The sequence below is a fragment of the Kogia breviceps genome, chromosome 2, assembly GCF_026419965.1.
Source record: "Kogia breviceps isolate mKogBre1 chromosome 2, mKogBre1 haplotype 1, whole genome shotgun sequence".
Lineage (NCBI taxonomy): Eukaryota > Metazoa > Chordata > Mammalia > Artiodactyla > Physeteridae > Kogia > Kogia breviceps.
The window spans coordinates 136934806-136956014 of record NC_081311.1 but is presented as its reverse complement, the minus strand read 5'-3'; the positions used below and the strand labels follow the sequence as shown (position 1 = coordinate 136956014).

The 21209-nt window shown below is 37.2% G+C and overlaps 1 protein-coding gene across 3 annotated transcripts in view; it reads right to left on the bottom strand.

Annotated features, from left to right (window-relative positions):
- The window catches only part of XIRP2 (xin actin binding repeat containing 2), a 70791-nt gene that overhangs the window by 32029 nt on the left and 17553 nt on the right, over positions 1-21209 (bottom strand). For all 3 annotated transcript variants that reach the window (XM_067026234.1, XM_059053941.2, XM_067026235.1), the window contains 2 exons: positions 15548-15708; positions 10373-10510 (listed from right to left, as the gene is read on the bottom strand). In XM_067026234.1, the coding sequence (XP_066882335.1) occupies positions 10373-10510; positions 15548-15604 (195 nt within the window). In that variant the 5' untranslated portion in view covers positions 15605-15708. The remainder of the gene's footprint in view (positions 1-10372; positions 10511-15547; positions 15709-21209) is intronic.

Below are 21209 nucleotides of genomic sequence, written 5' to 3'. Positions count from 1 at the left end.
ATAAAGACAGGAAAGAAAAGGAACTGAGGAAAAAAAGGAAAACTTTTTTTGATCCTCTAAAAGAAAAATAAAACACAGAAAATATGATTGGAGGGAATTTGTTGAATATTTTTAGAATAATGATACAAAATGCTGCTGATAAAAGGCTCACAAACTGAACCCCAGCCTAAAGCACTGACGTCATCGAAGCACCCTAAACCTCCCCAAACAGTTCTATATACTGTGCAATATGATGAACTGCAGGATCCAAGGGAGGAATTTCAAATGCCATAGCAGGATGATGTCTCTAGAAGACGCTGGTATTTGCCCAAGGATAAGGAAAATGAATTGAGCATTTGGCTCCCCCTATTGGTGTCCATCTAGTGGCTGGTATATGATGTGCCCTGTCCTCCTGATGGGGTTAGAAATGAAGTAGTCTCCTAAAAAGCTGTTTCTTGGACCATGCTGGGTAGATCACTCAGGATAGATAGGAATAAAGAACAAGGACAAGAAAAGGCTGTTAGAAGGAGATGTAATCTTACTCTGGGTTCTGTGATGTTGAGATTTGCAAAGAAGCTGGAAAAAATGAATTTCTTAAACATATCTCTGTAAGGGCCTGGTGCTAAGGACAGAATCTCTTAATGCCTCTTCCTTTGCTCAGGCCTTGTGTTCTTCTAGGTTTTTTTTAGCATGATAATTCATTTGTAATTATGCAAACTAATAAATAAATGAACATCCAAAAGAATAGACAAGCTTGACTCAATCCAGTCATTTTCAGAGATCCATGAAGACAGGTTTATTCTGAGAAATATCAGACCCAGAAGCAGCAGAAAGAGCTAATAATATCCTCTGATGTCAAGTGCTTACAGAAAACACCCGTTTTATAAAAGTAATCATGTGGAAAAAGCATTGTGCAGATTTTACTAAGTTCTGTAAACAAAATGATTGTGTAATGTTAAGGGTTTCTTTTGTTGTTATAATTTTCCTTGCTCCTCACAAACTAGCAAAATCTCAGAACTTAAAATTCTATATCTTGCCATTCTATTACAAAATTTAAAGAGAAAGTAAATTTAATTAGTATATTACAAGATATTGTCTATATACTTGAGAATTCTATTAAGCATAATTATACAAAGAGCACAGTTATAATTCTAAACTAATAGGAGACCAGATTGAAGAAGGGGCTATACAAATGTATTTTTTTTCTATTCCAACTTTCCTTAAATATCCACTCCCTCCCATAAAAGAAGACATAAAATTTGATTATGTCAAAACATCTGTGTTTTACATCTTTAGCAACATCAAAAACTTTCGGATCACCTACTGAAGCTCTAAGAACATGAAACTCTGTGCTCTCACTTTGTGTCTTTGAGGAAAGGGTCTAAGTGGCACTCTCTCAATAACCATAGGCCCTGTGATAAGAACAAAACCACTCCTTTTCTCCTAAAGCAATTCCAATTCCTTTCACTTTAAAGGAGTGAAGGGTATATCTGTATGTATACTTGTCTTCTGTAAATGAAACTGAAAATGGATTCTATAAGAACAAATAGGTTTCAGAAACAGAAAACTCACAGTACCATTAAGAGAAAGAGAAACTTTGATAGTAATATTCCAATAATTGGGATAAATGTTACTACTACAAATTTTATTTTGGAGAATAAGATGAATCATAGAAAAGCAACCAATTCAAGGTTTTTTGAAAGCATTGAATCTTGCAACTCAGTTTTACTTATGAGTATTTGTACCATTCACTGAGGCCCTCACTGCCTGAGAAACTGTGCAGGGGGCCCCCCTTCCTCTGGTAATGTTTCTGAACCCCTTCAAGCCACCAGGCAGATTAGTTTGTTTGCTCATTTTCAGCACATTAAAGTAACCCAGGCAGAATGCACACATTGGATGGACTATACTGATTCATCAAGAAGATAGAGTTTCCACAAAAGACCCAGGCAAATGCTATGCGGATGTCTTCACAGTGTGGGGTTGGAATATGTTTCCCTTTATAATGATGCACTGGAATGGCCTGCAGTGCTGTCCCAGGGGAGGGAGGTGTGACTCCCTCTGTGCACTAGCATCTACCAACAGATTCTGCAAAAGAAGCTGAAACTGGAAGTTGCAAAGGAACCATGACTGAGACTTTATGGTCTCACCTCAGTAGACAGTTAGCAATTACCATCAACTTCATTTGGGGACAGCAGAAGTTGAGAGTTATAGTGTGTGGCTCTAAAGTAATGCGATTAATGCCAGTAGATCACATAAGACAGTCTTATAGTGCTTTATGGGCACACCTTGTATCCCAGGGGGAGTCCACATATTAGTTTAGCTGTGTAAGGAGCCAAATGTCTATGAGCATGTTACTATATGATTTAATAAGGTTTATCACTTTATAATCGTCTTATGTCTTTCAGAAATTAATATTATTTTTATAGAAATATCAAAGGTACAAACTCAAGAGACATTAGGTATCCAGATTGTATAATCCTATGAAATTAAAGTTTTTAAATGAAAGATGGTAATATTAATGAGTTAAATCTCAGGTTTTTTTTGGGTTTTTTGTTTTTTTTTTTTTGCGGTACGTGGGCCTCTCACTGTTGTGGGCTCTCCCGTTGCGGAGCACAGGCTCCGGACACGCAGGCTCAGGGGCCATGGCTCACGGGCCCAGCCGCTCCGCGGATGTGGGATCCTCTCGGACTGGGGCACGAACCTGCATCCCCTGCATCGGCAGGCGGACTCTCAACCACTGCGCCACCAGGGAAGCCCTAAATCTCAGTTTTAATTAATTATTGGCATATCAGTGTAGCTTAAGCTAATGAATTCATTATTTTTAGTTTATTTTTATTCTAGAAATAGATATTTCTTTAGTTCACTTATATCACTCCATTATCTAGTTTTAAAAAGATATTTGAATATATCTTTGTATATATGCAAAAAAAGAACCCCACTATTTTAATACAGTCTGTCACTAACACGGGAGTTAACTGGGCTTGGAGATACCAGTAAATTGGTCCTTTGGCTGATTGGCATTTATTATATTCACCATGATTTTTTTAAGCCCTTGATTTCTCTATTCTCAGCAGCCCCTGTTCTATTCTTTGCAGTAGGCATCTCAAGAGAAATCTCAATAGAAATAGAAGGGCCTTGGTATCAGAGTGAAGAATGAGTTGGGCAGTGGAGAAGCCTCAGATGAGAAACTAAGAGGGGAGTGGTCATCTCTGGGATAAATCCTGGCTCAAGCTTGAACTGCTATGCTCATTGCTGCACATTAGAATCCCCTGGAGGGCTATAAAATTCCCTGATCCCTGACCACATGCCAGGACAATTAAACCAGAATTAGCTGGGCTGCCCGAGGAGTTCCAGTGCATGACCACCTTACTGAGAGCCTAGGAGACTTAGATGACAAGAGCTCCCACTGAGATTTCATATCAATTCTAAATCCTTATCCAGTCAGAGAAAAGGTAGGAGGAGACATGTCAGGAGCTCTGAAGAGGTCTTGCTTCTGGTCCAGAGTGATGTAGAAACCAGAAGACAGAGGACTTATTGAAACCCACTCCTACTACATTCCTGTACCCCAACCTAGGGAGGCCTGGGGTAGAAGCACATAATAGGCGCTCCATAAGTACTGGAAGCCCCATTTCTAGACAAACCAGGCACATATGGGCTTTATGGAAGCAGGAGAAGACTTAATGGTTTGTTGGGGCTGGTAGAAAAAGGCTTTCATCCTGAGAAATACACATTTTCACAGAGTTTAGTTTGTGTTTTTGCTTTTGTTTTCCTCATAGTTGGGAAAAGCAGTACTAAATGCAGTTAATTGGCTTCGCATCTTGAGCAAGGAAATTTTTTTACCAAATATAAATTCTTTTCCATTCAACTTCTGTAGGAAAAAATGTGGGATTTCACCAAGACCTACAGAGCTATAGGAAGGTGGACACGGGTAGGAAGAGAGGAGACAGATGGAGACTGGATAGCAGGAGGTCACCAGTTGCAAAGCATGTACAGGGATGTAAATTTTAAACGAATCTTTAATTACCTAATGAACTTCTAGGAAATGATTCTGTCTCCCCAGGCTAAAAAACTGAAAAAAAAGTTAAGGTGTGAGGCACAGAACAATGCCATCCTTCTTTGTCATCTTACCTATATGTAAAATGTTTATGAATCGCATTCTACTTTGAGAATAATTACCACTGGATTATGCTTTAGTGGCAACACTACTAATGAAAATAGCTGGTGTTCACTGAACATTTAATATCTGCCAGGCATTCTAGTAAGAATTTTACATGAACTGACTCATTTTATTCTTAACACACCTGTTACTTCATCCTCATTTCACAGGTTAACTCAGGGAATTCTAACCTGGGCTGTCTGACTCTGGAGCCAATATGCCTAACCATTAGTCTAAACTGCCTCATTTTGAGTAGGGTTACTTTAGTTATAATAGTCATTTAAAAAACGTGCACACAACTAAAAAACTTTTCAAGACACTTTTGGTCACAACCTTGTGTGCTGATAGAGATCTAGGTTAGATTGGGGTTGTTAATAGTAATCTAGGCCCTTGAAAAATCGTGCATGTGGCAGAAAGCCAAAGGTAGGTTTGAAACATTTACATGAGAAATGCTTTGCAATGTGGACATTAAGCTGATAAAAATATGTTTAGTTTGCTAGAAAATAATTATGGGTCACCTTTAAAGAGTCTAAAACACACAGATGTCAGATTATATCTGTCACAACCTGTCAAGAATATTTTCTATCACCCTAAAATTGTCCAGAGGTTGTTCCAAATCCACATAATCCTACAGAGTGCTAATGTTTACATGAGGATTTTTGCAACAGCAGATGTATGTGGAAAGATACACACTGTCTTGCAGCTCCCTACTGGTCCACATCAGACTTGGCGGCAGGGAGTGAAGGTCAGGAATACTTTAGACTCTTGACATAGATTCAGTGCAGCCATTTTCACATGAAAGCAATTACCTAAGTGCTATATCGCACTGATTACTTACCAGACTTTTGGAGCCCCATCGGCTCTTCCCTACTTAAGCCACTTAAAATGAAAAAACAAACAAACAAACAAAAAAACAACTCCAGAAAAGAAGAGGCTTCTAGGACTTCACAATTAATACGCAAGGAGCTACTCAGTACTGTGTAAATGAAAGGGAAAGAAAATGAAGAGGAAATAAGCATGAGAGGATGAAAATCAAACCCTTAATATGAGACTATGGCACAAAGAAGGAACGTCTTAAGACTGCTAATGGGTCCAAGGTTTGTTTTTGGGAGGAATGGAAATGTTCTAAAATTAGAGTGTGGTGACACTGTACAACTTTGCGAATATATTAAACAGACATTGAATTGTACACTTAAAATGGGTGAGTTCTATGGTATGCAAATTATCTCAATAAAGCTGTTAAAAAAGAAGAAAGAGGAAGAAAATCTTCAAAAAAAAAAACAAAAAACAAAAAAACCAACAACCCAGAAACCATGGAAAGGGTGAGTGCAAATCAACTCTGAAAAGAGACAATGGCCATTTCATACCAACAACAGCTGCTCCAGCATACTTCAAGCACCCTTTTAAGGATGAGGGGATGGGTTATTTTTTATTTGTTTGTTTTTCCCAAATGGAGCCTGCTGTACTGAGTGGATTAAAAATATTCCTCTTAAATGGTCCTTTCCATTCTAGCATTAAGAACCTACTGATTTTCACTGGCATAGAACTCTGAGAAATCAATCCTAAGACAACGTCGGAAACAATGCTAATGTGATATTTCTAACCTAAATGTCAACAGGACACATGCCGAATGGCTCATAATCCCTTAAGGAGAGTTGGATTTTATTCATATCTACAGGAATCAGTAATGGCTGTTTGGAAAAACAGAATCTAAATGGGTGATATTAAAAATGGGTAGTACTGGGCTTCCCTGGTGGCGCAGTGGTTGAGAGTCCGCCTGCCGATGCAGGGGACAGGGGTTCGTGCCCCGGTCCGGGAGGATCCCACATGCCGCGGAGCGGCTGGGCCCGTGAGCCACGGCCGCTGAGCCTGTGCGTCCCGAGCCTGTGCTCCGCAGCGGGAGGGGCCACAATAGTGAGAGGCCCACGTACCGAAAAAAAAAAAAAAAAGGGTAGTACTAACTACCAGAGACACCTAATAAAATTTTCCCCAACACATTCTTCTAAGAAGCTGAACCCTTACCCCAAACATCCTTCACCCAGGGGCCCTGACTGTTGAGAGTAGCTCCTTTTTCTAATTTACATAAGGATACTCCACAGGCTAGCAGTGATGCTGGTAACTGTTAAACAGGTAGAACCATAAAGCATAAGTCTAGAACACATAAATAGGACATCATTCTAGGTTTAAAATGTCTGGCATAAATGAATGTTCCTATATCTTGTACCTCCTTTTTTCCCCCGTATTTCAGAACCTCCTTTTCAATAGGTATGAAATAATCAATCAAAAAACAGAGGGACCTTTAACCTCAGCTTAATTTTCAAAACTTGCTTAGTCCCTTTGCTGATCTCCCAGACAAACTGTTTCCAAATAGCTAATTACCCTGAATTAGCTCACTTCAATACATTAGGAAGGAAAGAGTCAGATTGGACTGAACTCTTACACCTTATGAAATTATTACTAATTGTGATATTAAATATTGTCAGAAATCCAAAACAAATGTTCTTTCTTTTAACTCTAATTAAACTTGATTTCCAAGCTAATATTAATTTTTATATGTCAGCAAAATAAATATTTTTCTGACCAGTGGCAGACTTAGCAGAGAGCTAAATCTCAAGTACTTTCAATAAAGAGCCTGAAAACACCCTCAGAGCCGACAATAACTTGGGTAAGACAGAATTAACTATCTGTCTACCAGTAAATGTTTTGTTCTCAATCCCTGCTGATAAAAGAAGTGATTTTTAGAATGCATTCAGATAGCTTTAAGAGTTTAAGTGAATATCTAAGACATGATTTTTCTATGTTTTCATCTCTATAATCAAATCTGATATGTATATCAAATTTCCATTAAGGATTATAAGTTAGTCATTTGATTTTCTAAGATACAGATGACTTTTTTCTGTCATTTTCCTACAGACTTCTGCATACAGTTCAATAAATGGTATTTACTAATTTATCCTTCCATATATTCCCTTTATATTTTATTTATATTGTATTGCACTGTGACTTAGATTTAGTTATTCCTCATGGAATTATGGGGTATTATTAGTGTATCTAAACATAGATAATGAAACTGAAGTTCAGAGAGGTCACTACAGGCCCAGAGTCATGCAGATATTCAGAGTTTTAGCACATGTTTTTTTATTACTCTCACACACTTTAGTATGTCATGGTCACAGAGAAGGAACTACAGCTTATAATAATAAACTATATTTGCAAGGAGCTTATAGTGGATATATATATATATTTGCTGGTTTGGTTGTTTTTGTTTTTATCCCGCATTCATTTATTCTTTGTTCATAAGGGTATGCTGAGATCTTCCACGTAGGTAAACTGGTACAGAGGCCTCAGCCAATCAGCATCCTCTAGCTACAGCAATTTAGTTCTAGGGGGAGCATGTGTATTCCACTTAGAGCCAATTAGATGCTGTAAGGTTTTTTTCCCTGGGACTTCTGGGAAAAGGATTCTCACTCTTCCTCTGCATCATTTTTACTCCTTTCTGGGGAAAATCTGGGAGAGAATGGGGCCAGCTCAGAGGAAGTGAGGCTGACAGGTAAAAAAGAAGAAATATGATCAAGGAGATACTCAGTTTTTTAAACAAACACTTGTGAAGTGCTTATAAAGGGTCAGACACAGTCTTAAGCACTTTACAAAAACAGCTTACTTAATCCTCTTAACAAACATATGAGGTGGGTACTATTATAATCTTGACTTTATAATTGAGGACATTGAGACACAGAGAAGTTAAGAAACTTGCCTAATGTCATTCAGCTAATAAATGAAGGAGGGCTTCCCTGGTGGCACAGTGGTTAAGAATCTGCCTGCCAATGCAGGGGACACGGGATCGAGCCCTGGTCTGGGAAGATCCCACATGCTGGGGAGCAGCTAAGCCTGTGCGCCACAACTGCTGAGCCTGTGCTCTAGAGCCCGCAAGCCACAACTACTGAGCCCGCGTGCCACAACTACTGAAGCCTGCGCACCTAGAGCCTGTGCTCCGCAACAAGAGAATGAGAAGCCTGCACACCACAACGAAGAGTAGCCCCTGCTCGCTGCAACTAGAGAAAGCCTGCTGCAGCAACGAAGACCCAATGCAACCAAAAATAAATACATAAAATAAATTTATTAAATAAATAAATAAAGGAGCAGGGACTTGGACCCAGGTGATCATGCTGCATCCCAGTGCTCTTAGCTACTATGCTAGAGACATACTGTGAGTCCTTAATTACATCAATGGTAAGGTAATATATGCTTCACAATGGTTCTCAAAGAAAAGAAGGAAAGAGGGAAGGAAGGAAGAAGGGAAGGGAAGGGAAGGGACATCCCTGATTTTTTGCATTTGCCAATTCCCTTGGTATAAATATTCTCAACATGGCTGATTTCAAGCTATTAACACGATATTATCTGGTTTGCAAAATTCCTGAAAATTTAATAATCAAAGAGTTGGTACAAGCCAGTTGCTCTAGTACGGCCCCAGAACTTACATCAAACCTCCCTTCCACAAGACTGCATTTTTATGAATCTGTAATGTTCCTTTAGGTTTAAGACTCTTGTGGTTGAGTTTTTGGTTTTTTGCAATATAAAGCATCCTAATTGATACCAAGTTTCACAGATGATGAAATGTTTTCATGGAAACTGCTCTTTGTCATCTTTGACCTCCACAATCACCTCTTGAGATAGACAAAACACTCATCAGTTTCTCCATCATAACTCAACAGAAACTGAGACTTGAGGGGGTATGAATTTGGACTATGTAGTACTGGCTAAATAATTTGCCACACCCTGTGCAAAATGAAAATATAGGGTCCCTTATTCAAAAATCATTAAGAATTTCAAGATGACAGCAGAGCATGAAACTAAGTGCAGGGCCCCTCTAAGTATGGAGCCCTGTTCAACTGCCCACAATGAAGATGGCCCTGGGTCTATGGGACTCAGCTGATAAATGTCAGAGGTGGTGTGTGAACTCAGATCTACAAGTCCCAAAGCCCTTACACTATCACACTGCTTCCCTGCAAAATAAAGGATATGGAAATACTTTACCTATACTTCTACATAGGATTTATTTAAATTATTAATGATGACTATATAGCATCTGGTTGATCAGTTTCAAGTAAACACATATGCTTGATTCACTTAGAATCCTATGTTGCAAGAGCTATACATTAGGTCACAAGTATATCCAATCTTAATATATTTACATTACATTTCCTTTAGGCAAAATTAAAAGAAATCTTACCATAAACTTATCGTGAGCAACTTACATTGCACATTTCTTTTTCTTGTTTACTTTTCAAACAAAGCCAGAAAAAGAAAACAAATACTATTCCACATACCAGCCTTTTAATCAATCTATCTGATATTCTGCCCCTGACACCACCTTACAAACCCAACAGCCTTAATAGTCACAACTTAGGCAACTCTAAATACCCTAGGGAGTTTTCTGATAAAACAAGCAAACAAACAAACAAACAAAACCAAAAAACAAAAACAAACCCCACGTTTAACTCTGACTACAACATTTCAGAAATACCCCAGTATCTTTCTTCCTCCTGGAAAACCTGGGCCTAAGTCCAGCTGTTTACAGTGCAATTACTATTTTCCAAAGTGCCAGGCTCACTCTAATGAGTTTTATTACTTAGATTTTCATATTCAAAAATCATAACCCATGACAATATTTGGTAATATATGACAATGGAGTAATGAAATGGGGAAGAATCTTTTATATAAGATAGCATTTAGAAGTTGTATAATGCAGTTTTATATAACATCTGGTTTCCACTACTCAATTTTTGGTGATTTTTAGAGAAAGCAGAAAACTCATCACAATAAGCAGCTGAATAATGCTTCAAATTTAATCTATGCAAACAAATAACAGATAGATTATCATGAATTATAACCTAAAGGCAGAGACTCAATGTAAATATTGTTCTCAACATTTCTATTTACCTATTGACTAACCTAGGCTATTTAATTTTTATTTTTGTTTGAGATATTAGAAGCCAAGAGAAAAAATATTCCAGTATGATTCCCTAGAAACATGGCAAAATGCTCCAAGTAAATAAATCAATACATTGATATGCTTTAAAGGTGATTTTCTAAAACATTTTAAAATTACAATTCTTGTTAATGAGTAATAAAAATAAATATAACATCAAAGAGGGCAGGGATGTGTGTTTTATATTAGCACTGAAATGAAAGCATTTCAACCAGATATGATTTATCCTTTACCAACAGTAGTACTACCTGCTCAGATCTGTCCTGGTGCTGGTATTGGTACTGAGTAAAGGTATTACAGGAAGAAGCAATTTTGTCCTTCTCAAATTGTTTCTTCACTCTGGCCAAACCACCAGGCACTGTGCACACTTCTGATTCTTCCAGCATCTAAGACAACAAAAAGGAAATAAAAAGGAAATTTCAGCTTGATATCTTCTCAGGATGGGATTCTCAAGCTATTTTTTAAAAAATGGTTGATAATTATTGAGTGGTATGTTAAAAAGATATTAACATACACAATTATTTCAGGATGATCTTATTACAGAAAACCTTAATAAAAATAATTTCTCCACGTTGTTTTTTCCTGTATCAGTCTTTTGATATAAAGTCAGAAGGATCTTTAAAATATTGAGTTAATTTTCCTTATCTCAGATAGATTTTGATGTCTGGAGATTAGATCTGTTAGAATGGATTTCTCTCGTAATACACAGAGCAGAAATTAGAATAATGGATTCAATTTTAATCCATAATAAAATTGTCATTAAAATTCCAAATGTCTATAAAGGTAACACATGATTAAGAATATTAAAAAACATTTGACTTATTCCAAAATGTATTTAAATCATTAAGGATGAACAAAATAGCTTTGAAGCTATTTTGGAGAGCATATTTTTCTTAATATACAAAAATATTAATATTAGTAAAAATAACAACTACTTAATACATAGTGCTGAGTGATTTTCTATGTATTTACATATATTTTGTCACTTGATGCTTCTCCATGTTTTGTGAGGTACGGTCTTTTATGGTGGGGATGTCTAAGTTTAGAAGGATTCAAGTCTATCATTGGCATTTTACAGATGAGAAAGCTTATTCCAGTAGGTGTCATTTAGAATAACCTGAATAAATTTGAGGAGTCTTGTCAGATATCATGCCCCTGTGGGAAGTGCAGTAATTCCAAGGCTTTGGTTTTGATGATTCAGCACATTCACCAGCCTAGCGGGCACTCAAGCCCAGATGGGATGACAACTGTCAAGCAAACAGGCCCCAGGCCAACCCACTTTCCTCTAAGATACATCCAGGTCCACCTGAAACTGGGAGGAGACTCAGAGACATTTCATGCACAGGAGGTCTCCTGAGGTCTGGCCTAGTCCTGACATAACCCTGGAAGCCTTGAGACCTGAGAGTAACTGAATGTCTGTGAGCTGAGGTTCCCATACCTTGGACTGTGGACTCTTGGGATCCTGAAATCTTTACCCAAATATGTAGTTCCTCAAACAAATACTAAAAATACAGCTACTAAATTGGGGTTTTCCATACTCCAAAATACTGGAGGTGAAATTAATATTCAGGATTATCTGAATTACTAGCAAATACTCAAGTGGTTGCTTTATCAGGTTCATAACCTTTCCCTAGTTACAGGGACTGCCAAATATTTAAGAATATGCACGTTGACTCTATGGAAAGAAGGGATACATTCTATCAAATTCTGCAACAAACTTCAAGTGTAAATCCTGGTCAATTACTGTCACTTGATACATGTTAAAGTCATTAGAAATTATGGCATCTCTTTTGAAATTTAAGATAAAGAAAGGGAAGGGTGAATTAAGGCTACAATATTTCTTTTACCCCCTCTGCCATTTAATTTACATAAATGGTCTTCTTCAATTGATCATATGCAGATAATATATAAATATTAAATTACAGAAATTAAGGCAGATTTTGTTAAGAAGAAACTTACTTTTTCCAACCACTATAAACAGTGTCCAAATGATGTTCAAATTAATCTGGTAAGCCTCATTAATTATGCTAACGAGTGGATACTTCACTAGTGTGTGTGTTTACACAAAAATATCAGTTCCTATACGGAACAGGTTGCCTCTTATCTACTAAATGAATTAAAAAACAGATATATCCATTCATTTACTTTAGCACTGTGCTTTGGAATCAGATCATGTTACACAGGCAAAAATGCATACAGTTGATTATTTTTACTAGTAGTACAACCATGACCCCAGCCCTCCTGATGCTGCTCTCCGGCCTAAGGGAGAAAGTCCTTTGAGCTATAGTTTAGTTAGTGGTGGTGATGAGGTCTTCTTGTTCAGCTCAACTTGGAAAATTTACATATGTAAGATGGCAGGACTTACTCAAGGAGAAGCCTATGGCCATAAGCTGGAGTGATGTTTCTTTGCTCAGACTGAGATCACTTTGCCTTGTTTACCACCATGTACTAACATCCCAACTAATCCATGTAATTGTAAATGACCACATAACTTAGATTGCTTTGTGTTGAACCTTTTTAAAAATGTTTATCCTTATTCTATGTTTCTTATTCTTGGACACAGAAACAAGATTTGGAATTTAATGGATATGCCAATAATAATTATTCTATTAACGAGTTAATTTAAATACTTAATACAGAACCTACCTAATGCGATTTTAATAATAAGTTAATTTAAATACATAACACTGAAACCTAGGTAAGTATATTCCATACAGAATCAGCAATTTCCTTTACAAAGAACTGTTCTTGGTTTGTAGGACATAATAGAAATAACAATCTGGGGAGTTGGACAGACAGTAAGTCTAATCCCAGTTGTGACACTTAAAACCTTGGGCTAGAGTTCCTGAACCTCAGTTTCCTTTCCTATAAACTGGGAATAGCAATATATTTCTCACAGATTTCTTGCAAGTGTTAAAAAAGATAAAGGAAATAAAACTGCACATTACAGAACTTGTTATTTTGTGGCCTAACAAATGTTACTTCTTTCTCCTCTAGGGGGCTTCTGAGGACGATGCCTTTTCACAGGCAGGCCTTTCATTTAGGTTCAACAAAATGCCATCTGCCTGAGTCTAGGACAAAGAGAACCTGATCTAGGACAAAGAGAAACTACTTCAATGTGACTGAAATATAATGGATTCAGTTTGGGGCCAAATCAGTGACTTCCAAGTTTTGTGCATAAAATATTTGGTTTATTTGTATAGACAGAAATTTGGTTATAAGCAGTTTCCATGATTTTTTGATTGAACAAACATTTGATGCAACTGACCAAATAAGGCAGTTATTTTGCTTTACTTTAGATATTTATCAGGATTTCTCTGAGACAATATGTGTGCTCATTTTTCTCAAAATATTAGCTTAGGGCCAAACCAAACAGTAGGGCACTTTTTTTGGACCAAAGATGCTTTCTTATATAAGAGAAGGCAGTTGAATATAGTTAAAAGAGTACTAGAGTCAAGAGACTGGAATCTAGTCTGGCTTTGTCCCTGTCTAATTGCATGATCTACCATAAATCACTGCCCCTCAATTTGTTTTGTCTGTAAATGGGCAGGAAAGAGAAGGATTATTAAATTCCTTATATTTAAAATTTCTTCAGAATAGCATTAAAATTTAAAATTTTTATATTAAAGAGTGAGATAATTTAGTTGCCTTATGTGCAATTTAAATATTCTCTCTTTTTTTTTTTTTTTTTTTGCGATACACGGGCCTCTCACTGTTGTGGCCTCTCCCGTTGCGGAGCACAGGCTCCGGACACGCAGGCCCAGAGGCCATGGCTCACGGGCCCAGCCGCTCCGCGGCATGTGGGATCTTCCCGGACCGGGGCACGAACCCGTGTCCTCTGCATCGCAGGCGGATTCTCAACCACTGCGCCACCAGGGAAGCCCTAAATATTCTCTTTTTAGTACACTATAAATACGAATCATGCCTTATACAAATTTGTTTTATGGTATATTCTCCTAGTGCTTAGCAAGATAAAAGTCTTCCTAGATAAAAGATTGCTTACTAAACAACCAGTCTTTAACTAGGTATTTTCAAAGTCAGCTTGTTTCACCAAGAATCATGTTTCCAATTTAGAATACTAATTTGTAGTAAAGTTCCTTAATGATCCAGCAGGGGGTGCTATGTAAGAAGACTGGCAGGAGGCGCTAGAGGGATACTATTTGTTTTGGAAGTGATGAAGTTACTTACGTCATTTCTGTGCATTCATTCAAAATATATGGAGCGCCTGAAATGTATTTCAATAACTATGTAAAAACTTAAATGTCATCTAGCATTGCAACATTGTTAATGAGTTTGGCACAGTCATTCTTGTCTCTGAATGATTTGTAAAGAAAAATGTTCAGAGTAGCTATTTTAGAATACCAGCCTTCTTGGCTATTCTCTCTCTCTCTTTCTCTTTTGGTTAAATGAACAACTTTGCTAATTTGGAGGTTATAATTATAAAAGAATATCCTTATACTCCATTAAGCTATAAAGCTGCTACTGATAAAATGACTTATCAAATCCTGTGGATTGAAGGCCACAGAATATGGAACCCAACAAATTCTTTTGAATATGACTTTATTATGCATTCGCTCTAAAAAGTGGTGGTCTTACTGAATCCTGCTGTGTCTTGTAATCATAATTGGTTTAGCAGAGTCCCCACATTGCTAATCTCCCTCATTTCTATGTTGATTAAGCTACTTCTAATGGATTTAGGGCATACAGAGAAACGAGAAAAGCAAAAGAAATTATACTGCCAGTGAATTTAAACGAACTATACATGAGACCAAGGAAGGCAGCATGCAGACCCACATTATTAAGATCTGAAATTAATTCCCAACCTTCCCAAGGAGAATAGCTATAGGTTAAATGATAATTGTGGCAGTAGTAACATATTTATACAGTGCCTTATGGCTTACACGTAAATTATCTTTTACTCTTCACAGAGACCCTCTGCAGTAGATGTTTTTTTTCCCATTTTTCAGTTAAGGAAACTGAAGTTCAGAGAAGGGTTAAGATAATAACTCAAGTTCACACAACTAATAAGGGTCAGAGCTGAAGCTTAATTTCAGATACTCTGGATTTGATACACACTATTTCTGTGTTTTTCTACTTTATCCCATTGTCCAGTAGTATTCTTTTTTTTTTTTTTTTTTGGTGGTACGCGGGCCTCTCACTGTTGTGGCCTCTCCCGTTGCGGAGCATAGGCTCCGGACGTGCAGGCCCAGTGGCCATGGCTCACGGGCCCAGCCGCTCCGCGGCACGTGGAATCTTCCCGGACCGGGGCACAAACCCGTCTCCCCTGCATCGGCAGGCGGACTCTCAACCACTGCGCCACCAGGGAAGCCCGTCCAGTAGTATTCTTTTATTGCAATGTAAAGGAGGCATGTGAAAGGCAGACAAGCAGCCTGCCTAATGCAGAAGCACTAGAAGCAGCTTACGTTGGCGGAGAAGCTGCGGTAGTCACCCTTGGAAACAGCTGCCTGGTACCTCGCCATCCGCTCCTTCAAGGACACCACCTCCTGGAGGTCTGACACACCCTCTTTCTGCGCAGCACTGTCTTCTGCAAATCCACTCGCAGGCTTACGAGGGCCAGCAGTCACTGAAAACAAATGTAGCATCGTTTCAGGTTTTGAAAAGAAAATAGCATCATCTTAGGAACAGTGAAGGCACTTAAAACATCTGGTCTCGGAAAACAGACTGTAACATTCCATGGTATTTTCCATGTTTCATGGTCACTCTCTTTTTTTCAAGCTTTCAAGCAAAGCTACAAAATGCCTACACAGAAGCATATGCTTATGCAAACAGCAAAAGAAAATATTGTCCCCACTCCTACTCGGCAATTATTCTGATAAACAATAGGTATTTATTAAGAGACACATAATGTTAATGAACATTTCCTAAAGCATTATGTGTTGGAGTTATGCTAAACGCTGTAAAAGCATCATCTCATTTACTTCTCTAACATCCTCATGAGGTAAGATCTATTATTTTCTAAAATTTATAGATAAAGAAAATGGAGAGTCAAGAGTAGTTAAAAAACTTTCCCATGATCACACAATTAGTAAGTGTCAGATTTGGTGGTTTGACTAAATCTTTGGCAAGTCTAAAAATTGCTCTTTGCTTCTCTCCCTACCCTTCAACCCTCAAGGAGATAAATCTAAAATATGTGAATGCTATGAGAATTATAGACTGTGGATTTTTTTCCTTTTATTCCATAGAGGTATGTGTAACATAAGAAATAAATAATAGTCCCACTAAAAAAAGCTTTGTCAGTTGTTCCAGAGCATCTTATATTTTCCCATTTAAGCCATCTACCTGACAAAAATACAGGGTATTAGGAATTACATACTTGCAAACAGAGCAAAAGACTGATTGCATGATCACAGAATAACAGTTGTTAGAAACAGAAATGTCTTAGAGATGATACAGTCTCATCTAGTCTAACCAACTCCTTTTAGGCATAAGGAAACATGTCTAAATATTTCCTTATGTGAAAGAAACCTAAGGACCCTCCCTGGTTAATGTGATGGTTATTTAGATATAGGTGCCAGAGTTGGTTCCAAAACTAGTTTTTCTTATTTTATCCAGTGTTCTTTGCTGTTATCACTCTGCTGGTTGGTTTACTACTGTTCACTCTTAAAGAATTGTAATTACAAAATCATTTCAAGGGCTCCTTCTGAGACAAACCAGTAATATGGTGTGTGTTTGTGTGTGTGTGTGTATATGTGTGTGTGTGTATGTGTGTATGTGTGAGTTTTAATATGTTTATCACTCATTCATACACCCCCTGCCTTTCACCTTAGGGCTGGTAGTTTTTTGTTTTTAACATCTTTATTGGAGTATAATTGCTTTACAATGGTGTGTTAGTTTCTGCTTTACAACAAAGTGAATCAGTTATACATATACATATGTTCCCATATCTCTTCCCTCTTGTGTCTCCCTCCCTCCCACCCTCCCTATCCCATGCCTCTAGGTGGTCACAAACCACTGAGCTGATTTCCCTGTGCCATGCGGCTGCTTCCCACTAGGGCTGGTAGTTTTTTGGACTCACAGGATTAGTGGTCTTTGGTATACTTTGTTATTTGAATCGGTTTGATTTAATTACAATGAACCAAGTCCCAGGCAACCCCAGGTAACAGACCACCAAGCTGTTCCTTCCCTGCCCTGTTCTCCCTACCTTCTTACCCAGTCCCCACATTGAACCAGCTTATTGCATTGTTTGTTCTTTCTATTAGCTTCTCCAAGATTTCTGTACACAATAGCAGTTGAGAACAACTACTGCGACCCAGGAAAAATTAAAAATCATTTGTTTTTTGACTCCCTGAGAATTTGCTTTTCCTTAAGGACTTCTTGTTCAGTTAAATTTTTCATTTATTTTAATAAAATTTGTAAATATATTTTAAAAATTTTAATATTTATGTTTTATATTTTATTTCACACAGTATTGAAAGGAAAACAATATAAAGGAATAAGACGTATCATATGAATACTGTGATTGTAGAAACTGATATGTTCACAATAAATGTCAGTTAGTTTTTAAAATCCAGCTGTCTTCCAAAACCTCATATCCACACAAAGGTACACTCCTCCAGTTGATCCTGATAAAAAGAGATTCCCACCAACTACTGAAAGTCTTTCACATGCTGAAGAAAATATATCTTTATTTTCCTCTCTGGATTATCTATTTGCACAGATGAATTCCATTTATGTTCAGCTGTACTCTTCTTACTTTGTTGTAAATGGTCACTATATAAATTTAATTGAACATGAACCACTGAAGTTTTTCCACATAAGATATAAATTTCATTTTGTACATTATTAATTAAAGATGTCATTCTTTTATTAATCTTAACAGAAAGTCAGCAGTTTATTTTTGCAAAAATGTACAGAGAGTATTTACTTTCGAAATATTTCCAAATGATTTTTATCATTTTCATCCTACTGGGAAATGCCTAAGATTAATGGTCAGGAAATCAGTTGCCTGAGTATTAAGAGATTTGGATTCCATTGCCTTGTAGCTTTTTATTCTGATCACAGAAAAAACATTACATTTTAATCTCTCTCTTTCTTTGGCTCTCTTTTTCTCACTCTCTCTCCTCTTTTTCCCATCAGTAACTTTGCCTACACAGGTAGGGTTGTGGAAAAGAAAACCAACCTTCAGCTAACAAACTGTGTCCATGTTGTTTCTTAACCTCCTAAGTCAGTGTTTTTCAATTTCCTCATCTGAAAAACAAGGTGATGTTTCCTGACTAGTATACTATAAGGCAGTGCACCTATCTGTTCCTATCTTGATGCTGATGACAACTGATATAAATTTGTAGGGTTGATAAGAGAGTCCCTTACTTAGGGACTTAGGGATGTGTGGGGGAGAAGATAGGAACACTGGTCACCTGACCTCACAATGTGCTATTTCAGAAGACTTGGATGCAACTGAGATTGGAAGCAGTGTTAAATGAGTTTAGGGGAACTTTAAAGAGAAAGGTAACACAGAAGAACAAGTTGGGTGTAAGACAGACTCAAGGATGTATTGTACAATATGGGGAATATAGCCAATATTTTGTAATAACTGTAAATGGAAAGTAAAATTTATATAAAAAGTTTTAAAAAGCAAATAATTGAAAAAAATGATGCTACTGTCATCAATAAATAAGTCTATAGAATAAAGTAAAAAATACTTTGACCTCTTTACTTCACTAAGAGAACACTTGCTAGTATCTGAGTTGTGAAGCTGATATTTGCTCTGTCTGATTTACAGTACAGGTGTAAGCAGAGGTGTGTCTGATTTCCTAGCTGTGGTGAAATCAGAAGAAAGGAAAGTTATCAAAGGTGAGAAGAGAACTAAGGGTATTGAAGGTTTATTAGAAGAGTTAAAATACACATTGAAGGCAGTTAATAGAGTAATATATGCTGCAGAAGAGAAAACCAATAACATACTAACAACAATGTGAAAGAACATGACAAAGATAGAGAACAGACAGCAAAATTCAAACTAGAAGATAACAGCATTTCATGGGAGGGAGGGAGAGTGGGCAGAACAAATGAAATACAATAGAAGAAATTTTTGCTGAAGATAAAATTTGGGCATAGATAGTATTTACCATAATATAGGAATAAATTTAATTTTAAAACACCAATATATCGGCAAATCCTAGTAAAACATTTCAGAATCAAGGAAAAAGAAAAGTTAGACAATTATGCAGACACATGAAGAGTTTCTGTGATGAGGAAACAAAATTCAGAAATCCTGAGGTATCTTCTTTATAACACTGAACACTAAAAGCAGTTAGAGAACTGTTTATTGGTTACTGAAATTTTAGGTTTTTTTTTTTTTTTGTGTGTGTGTGTGTGTGGTACGCGGGCTTCTCTCACTGTTGTGGCCTCTCCCGTTGCGGAGCACAGGCTCCGGATGCACAGGTCAGCGGCCATGGCTCACGGGCCCAGCTGCTCCGCGGTATGTGGGATCTTCCCGGACCGGGGCATGAACCCGTGTCCCCTGCATCGGCAGGCTGATTCTCAACCACTGCGCCACCAGGGAAGCCCTGAAATTTTAGTTTTGAGGACTACTCTATGTGAATTCAAGTTGTTACTCATGTGAGAAGTCAACAAAAAGCCAAACACAGTCCATTTAACAAAAGTCAGCCAAAAAAGAAAACAAAGAGCCTTAACAAAGAAAACCAAATGTAATAGTGAAAAACCAAATGTAAATAAACACAGGTCAAACTTCACCCTAAAAGACAAAGACAAATAAATCCAACCATATGCCACCTGCAAGACACAAAATTTAAAAAGAAAATATTGGCCAAGAAATTGTGAGGCAAAAATAGATGAAAAGTTATCATGACTATATTCCTTTCATGCAAAGTAGCATTAAAGACAAAATATGTTAAATGAAATAGAGAACTATTCTGTAGATAGAAGATGCTGTCCCACTATGAAGTTGTAACAATGATGTGACTCTACATGCTGACTAGCATAGTACAGAAACATATAAAGAGCATCTGTAACGAGAAGAATTTTATGGGACTATAATTGCTGTGGATGACATTAACTTTCTTCCATCTTTGCCATATGAAACTTCAAAAATAAATTATTTGAATTATATAATTAATAAGGTTTATTTTAATATACTTACTCATTATTATTAAATAAATATTGATTATCTACAATAAGCATAAGACACATTCACTATACTCCAGAGATTTCAGTCTAGTCGGCAAGAGAAACAGGCAATTATAGCCCAAGGAGTTTATGGTTTTGCACCAGGTGAGATGGGAGCCTACGGGGGAGAACCTAATCCACCTGGGTGTGTCAGTGAGCTAGGTGTCAGGAAGGCATCCTGAGAAGTGGAACATTTGCACTGAAACACGAAGGAGTTGGTCATGTGACTATGTGGAAGAGAGAACAATGCAGAAATGGGAGGAAACAGCAGAATTACCAACAAATCATGTTGGGAAATGTAGGTAATGATTTTGAGGAAAACATTCAGAGTTCCTCACCACACTGCATATTACACACTGAGTATTAGATAAAGAGTTAAATGCTTTTTAAAATGATGAAAAATTCTTAGAGAGACATAATTCATAAAATGATTTTAGTTGGACTTTCTAAGCATGAAAATTCAAAGTGAAAAAATCTTTCAAAAATTTTATAAGGCAAAAAGAAGATGGAAAAGGGACAATTATAATAAATAGGTTGAAGTGTTAATTTTCTGTAAAGAATATTGGTTGAAAAAAAACTAACATTATTGAAAAGACAGATAAAGGACTTAAAAGAATGATTCACAAGTAAAAAAATAATAGCAAACATGTAAAAAGTGCTTTCTATGTGTCAGACTAGTTAGTCTTTTTAATGGTCTCAACCACCCTATGAGGTAGAGGCTATATTTATTTTTAATCTCCATTTTACAGATAAGGAAACAGAGACACAGAAAAGATTGTAAAACTTGCTCAAGATCATGTGGCTGGTGAGCTTCAGAGCTGGAAGGGAAGCTAGACAGTCTGGCTCCGGGTTCTGTGACTTAAGTATAATTCTATGCTACATCTCAAGAAGTACAAGAGTCCAAAAACCAAAAGACAAACCCAAACAATCACTTGCCCAAGG